Source organism: Austrofundulus limnaeus, unplaced genomic scaffold (genome assembly GCF_001266775.1).
Source record: "Austrofundulus limnaeus strain Quisiro unplaced genomic scaffold, Austrofundulus_limnaeus-1.0 Scaffold97, whole genome shotgun sequence".
NCBI lineage: Eukaryota > Metazoa > Chordata > Actinopteri > Cyprinodontiformes > Rivulidae > Austrofundulus > Austrofundulus limnaeus.
The window spans coordinates 1,525,730-1,531,729 of record NW_013952499.1 but is presented as its reverse complement, the minus strand read 5'-3'; the positions used below and the strand labels follow the sequence as shown (position 1 = coordinate 1,531,729).

The following is a 6,000-nucleotide window of genomic DNA, read 5'->3' as shown; positions in this document are numbered from 1 at the left end:
TTGTTATTTAGGAGGTTGTTTTATTCTGAAGTGCTTCATATTTACAGGGTTCATGCAGGGTCTTAAAAAGTCTAAAATTTGAAAATCAAAATTTTAGGCCTAAAAAAGTCTTAAAAACGCCCAGTCTTAAATTTAATTTAGTCAAGTCTTAATTTTTTTTTTTACTTTCGATCATTCCAGAGAAGCGTTGGCTGCATAAATAAACTGAGTAAAGAGTCGTAATCAGAGTTTGACTCGATCCATCTTCATGAAGTGCCAAGTTTGCTACTGATCTCAGTCTGTGGTTAAACTATAAATCCTCTGATTACTGCAAGAAAAAAATAGCAGTTTACTTCCATGCTTTCAACCTCTTTGCCACTACAGCCCCCCGCAGCCCACCCCTTGTTCACCCRCCCAACAAACAAAGACGTTCAGTCATGTCCAATGCTTGCGGTTTAAACACGGGAAAGTGTGTTTTCAGTGAAACTTGGCTGAKATCAGTGATTGTTACACTCTGATGGAAGCGTTCCACAGCAGTCCATACGAAGGTCTCATAGATATGACTGTTTTATTAAAAATAATTTAGGGTTCTTTTATTAAAAATAAATATTCTCTAATAGCTAAACTGATAGCAATAAAAGGTTTGTATGTCAAAATTTCTGGGACCATTTGAATGTTTTTATTAATGTGTCGGTTTGGTCTTAAATGTCAATCATAATGGTCTTAAAAGCTCTTTAAATGGTCTTAAATTCAACTTACTGAAACCTGCATGAACCCTGTGTTTAGAGAAGCAGTTTTTCTGCAGCTGAAGGCAAAGGTAGAGTTATGTTTTTGTGAGTTTGTTGCTGAGATAAAGTTGAGTTTAGACTTAAAACTTGAAATGCAGTGGGTGATGTTTGTTCACCGAATGCTAGGTTTTTAATTTGGATTTATTTATTTTCTGAAGTGCTACATATTTGGAAAAGCTGTTTTTTTTGTTATAAGTAGCAGTTGGTTTGAAGTAAAGAGTCATCTCACATCAAGTTTTTGCTCTTAAGCTGCGGCTGAAAGGTTTTTCTGTCTTTTTTGATGCTTTTGAAGCGTCACTTAGCAGCCCAAGGGGACGTGAGTTAGAGAACTTTTATATTAGGGCCAAATATTAACACAAACAACTTATTTCAGCTGGGGTTTTCTCGCAGAAACAGTTGTGGGAGTAATGTTGGTGTTTCGTGTGAGGATGTGTCACAGAAGGAAAATTTCACAGCTCTTGAGTGTTTTTTTTTTTTCTCAGATTTGAGAAGCGTCTCTCTCGTAACCTGGAGGCCTGTTAGCGCCGCTCTCTATCAGTCAACAGATCTTTTTTTGGGACTAATTCGCAGCTTACTGTCCTGACTTTTTATTTAAAGTCATAAATAATTCATCACTGTGTCTGAGCGTCAATTCAGTTATTTTTGGTTTGTGTTGCCTTTTTTTTTTCTCCACATCTGACACCTTCCCTCCTCCGTCTGGCAGGTGTACCACTGAGACCCATGTTGGCTCACCCTACCAAAGGTGTTGGTGAAGTGATGAAGAGGTTTGACGAGGCAGCGTTCACCTGCGAGTACAAATATGACGGAGAGCGTGCACAGGTGCGTATTTGTGTGCATGCACAGGTGTGTTTGTGAGGGACCACAACTGTTTGTTTGCCTTTAGCTGGACACCCTGCACACGCCTGCTGAATTTTGTACGCACATACCTCTCGGCTGTGATTTATTCTTTTTTTTTATTAATATGAGGTAGTGCTGTTGCACGGTCACTTAGCTGTGCTTGTATTGTGTGCCCGYGCCTATTCGGTCAAGATAAACAGTGGTGCCACTTTTACACTTAGCCTGTGGGCAGAGCAAGCCTCCACTGTCGGCCAGGTGGCTGATGGAAAAGGATGGTGAAGGCTGGAGGTAGGTGAGATTAAAGGCAGGAGATTTTGTTCGACAAAACGGGKAAGGAGGAAAAGAAGTGTTTGAGAAAACATAAAAAGACAGCAGGGGAGACCCTGTAATATAAACCCCCTCAGCTGTGTTGTTAATTTTGGACAGTCATGCTAATAAAGAGCCTTTGAACTGAGCTGAATGAAAGGAGGAGAGAGAAACACGGAGCTGCAAGCTCAGTGACGTTTCTTTTCTTTCTTTTTTTTTTCCTGCCTTATTTTCCTCACTGCAGTAAACTTTACCTCAAACTACCAGCAGGGGGACTCGTGATACACTCACTCTTTTAAAAACAATGTCAGTGTGTGTGTGTGTGTGACTTGCCAGAAGAATGTCACTTTCTTCTTGTGTGGCAGCAGATGAGTCACAATTACTCTGCATCTGTTTGCTTCTTCTTTTATGAGTTTATCTGTTTGAGACGGAGGCAACTATTAAAGGAAAAAAAATGTAAATGAGCAACATGAGTTGTTGCACCAGTTTAAATGAAAAAAAAAAGCACTTTAAAGTGATATAAAACATAATGTGTAGCTACTTATTAAGTTTCAGTTTAACATAGTTTTAACTGATGCATCATATTAGACTCAAATTTAAAGGAGGAAGTTATGAGGAGCGAGACTTTTGAGGATAGTAAGATAGTTTCAGAGCCAGTTTTAGTTTTTAGTACCTGCCTAATGTTACCTTTTTCAGGTTTTAGTTTGTGCAGCTTCCTTCTCCACCTCCGCTCTGACAGCTGGTGCGCTGTTGTGAATGGCTGTGATGATAAACGCAGTGACATGTTTTTGTCATTACAGTCACGTTTAGATGGTTTAGCTTGTGGATACTTCCACAGAACATTTCTGCTAAATGGCAGCAAAGACCAGTCTGTCTTTAAGCTGCCTCTGCCCGTTCATAAATCACCAATCGAGCCGCAAAGATGGAAATAAAGGCGGGGTCTCGGTTCAGGGGCTGCAGCCCACGTAGGGCGCATTTGTTGTCCGTTTACATCAGTGAGCCGCGCCATATGCTGTACTCATTTGTAGGCATCTTCTCTTGTAGCCAACAAAACCCCCAAAACTATGGCTGGATCTGAGTATCGTACGTGTTCGACGATATCCCAGGATTCATTGCATGTGGCCTACACGGGCTGCAACACCTGGATTGAGACACAGCTAAAGTTAGCATAGCAACAAAGGAGGCAAGGAGCTGAGCTCAGCTGCTTTGAAGTGCATTAAAAGGCTTGTTCAGTAAACTTTGATGTTCAGTTTATTATTAGCAAAAATTAAAGGGGGGGGGGGTTGTTAATATGCAAAGTGGACCTTTTTGGGCTTTATACCATGTTATAATATTATCCCCTCAACAAAAACATAGCCAGAGTGTTGCTTTGATTCATTCTTGCATGTTTGAGAAATCCTTGAATCTCCTGTGGTAGAAAGTAAAGCACCRCCTACTTGCACAAAGCTCCTCCCCCACCGAGCACCCCTCCCCCAAAGCATTGTTGYGACGCCGTGCTGAAGCGGGAGTGTTAGAAACAGTAGCTGTTTGAAAGTCCACATAAGATGTCTTTCAAAATAAACTACAATGGCAGAAGAATGTTGTCTGAGGCATTACAAGTTGTTTATTGGATTCAGCGCCACAAAGTTTCGTTCAAAAAGTCAGATTTAAATAAAAAAAACTATTATGACATTGTAAATGGCTAACTTTATCTTGAATAGATTTAAAATGAGCAAAACAGGGTCACTGTGAGTCAGTCAGTGTAATAAACTACTTCCTTTTCACTTTTAATGCCGCTGCATACAGAATGGCACTGGTGCTAACCTACTTTTTGTGTTTGTATTAAATCCAATTGTATAGCTGGAAAGTTCATGAAAAGATGATTCACATAGTCATTATTCATCTTTTTTTGAAATTATTACTTTTTCTCCACTGCCACGCTCCTCTGCGCAATTACTCCAAGTCTAAAGAGCTGCATTTTTTTTTTTTTCGGTACAATTTCAGATCACAATATGGTGTTTCCCTTGAAGTAGCAGATCCATCTGCGTGCACACGTTGTACATCCAGACACATTGTTGAGTTGTAGGTCACTTAATCTACAGCTKCTGCATTCGTGTTCACAAAACAGAAAAGATGGACTTAATGGTTGTGTGACACCAGTCAAACCTAAACTATTRGCTGCTTTTGTAGACGGCTTCTTTCTGATTCTGTAACAAGTCGATGTTTAACTTTAGAAATCTTTGGCCCAACACTTAGTGAGTCAGTCTGGAAACTCATTTGCAGAATAATTCTTAGTTGCAGCTTTTTAAACCAACTTATTTTAGTGTAGTTTAGTCCACATGAACTCCATGTTCACACCGTGTCTTTGCTTTAAATGATGAACTCCAAATTACTTTGAGTCGCAGCACCTTGGATAGCAGCTACGTGCCAAAGTGTGAATTCTTTAAACACACTGTGAACCTTGTTAGTTTAAAAAGGTKCTTTTTAAGTGCAGCACATTTTAATGTTGCACGTATTGTGTACAGCTCGTCAGTCAGAATTTAGTTTAGCCCTAAAGCCTTGTTTTCTTCTTTCAAATGAACAAAATGTMATTTTAAAGGAGGGGTGTTCTGTATTTTCCAGACACACAGTTTAATTCTAAACCTCCAAGTAACTGTAGCTGCGTTTCCATTGCAAATGTGCGCAAAACTTTGTCGATATTCTGGTAATGTCGAAAAACACAGTTTCGCAATTTCAGTGTTTCCATTAAGTAAGGATTGCTAATTAAATCAGGCGTGAATACATTTGTTCTCACGATAAGTCGTTACAAACATGGCGGCAACGGTTGTAAATAAAAAAACTTACATGACATATATTCATATTGCTACCATGTCACTAGCGCTCATCATCAACCATCAGAGGAGACGTTGGCGTCTTATCTGAGCTTTTGAGTATGCGGCGTTTTTGGGAAAATATAGACTGATTTTACAACTTCTACTTCCTTTTGTCTTCGTCGTCTTTTTTGCCAGTAGAAACATCCTGTTGATCACACGAGTCCTGTGATGTGAAAAAAGTGTTTCCATTGCAGTTTTGCGAAACACACCAATTTCGATACGGCTGAAAAACCACCTCAACCTACCGCAAAACAGTTTTGTCGAAAAATGTAAGTTTTTTTCAAAATTGGTGCGTTTCCATTGAGCAAATTTATTTTCGCAATTCTAATTTRTGCATTTTTATGGCCAATGGAAACGCAGCTTGTTACCCTCTGTTATGAAAATGCTGTTTATATCAAAAATAAATTTGACTTTACATCATGGCTTTTCTAACTACCTTGATATCRGCCTCTGTCTGTTCAAGAACCTCCTACCGTTTCTGACACTCCCACTTCAGCACGTTTTCACAACAAAGCTTCAGAGGAGGGGTGCTTTGTCGGGAGGGAGCTCAGGTTCCAGGAGGAAGCTTTATCGAAACAGGCAGAGCTTTGTAGAAATGGGCGGGGCTTTGTACCAGCAAGTGTTTCGACAGCTCCATATCACCAGARGAGATTCAAGGATTTCTCAAACATGCATGAATGAGGCAAAGCAACAGTATGAGTGTTTTTGATGAGGGAATGACTGACATTCTAACATGATATAAAGCTGATAAAGTTGATTTTGTAATAACCCCCTCTTTAAAACCAAATAAAATGGTTAACTCATAAGAAAAACTACGTATTTGTGTTGGAGCGGAATCTCAGCTACTATTACACCATATTTGAAATAAATATCAGTAAAACTGACAGCCTTTTTTTGTGTTTTGGGTGCTAAACCATCAACAGCACATCCCATTTCTCTCATGTATGTTTACTGTAAATATACAGTACGGGTACTCAGACATCAAAAACGATCAGAAAATGCGTCGACGTCTCTTTTTAAGTAGAATTTCCAAATAGAAACAGCACAGGAACCCTGAGATAGGGGTTGTTGTTGCTGTCGGYGTGAGACTGAAGTCCTGACTGATTATGCTCTATTCATGTCATCAAAGACTACAAGTGCTAATTGGCTRAGATCCAGCTTGTAGTCTCGCTCTACAATCACGTAATCTGACACCGGACTGATTGTTTTGCAGACGTCCCAACAAAAAGGCTTAATTG

General features: G+C 39.6%; 1 protein-coding gene across 1 annotated transcript in view; it reads left to right on the top strand.

Moving 5' to 3' along the window:
- The window catches only part of lig1 (ligase I, DNA, ATP-dependent), a gene marked incomplete in the record, with an annotated part of 87,978 nt that overhangs the window by 39,336 nt on the left and 42,642 nt on the right, over positions 1-6,000 (top strand). The window contains 1 exon segment of the mRNA XM_014013057.1: positions 1,471-1,586. Coding sequence (XP_013868511.1) covers positions 1,471-1,586 — 116 coding nt within the window.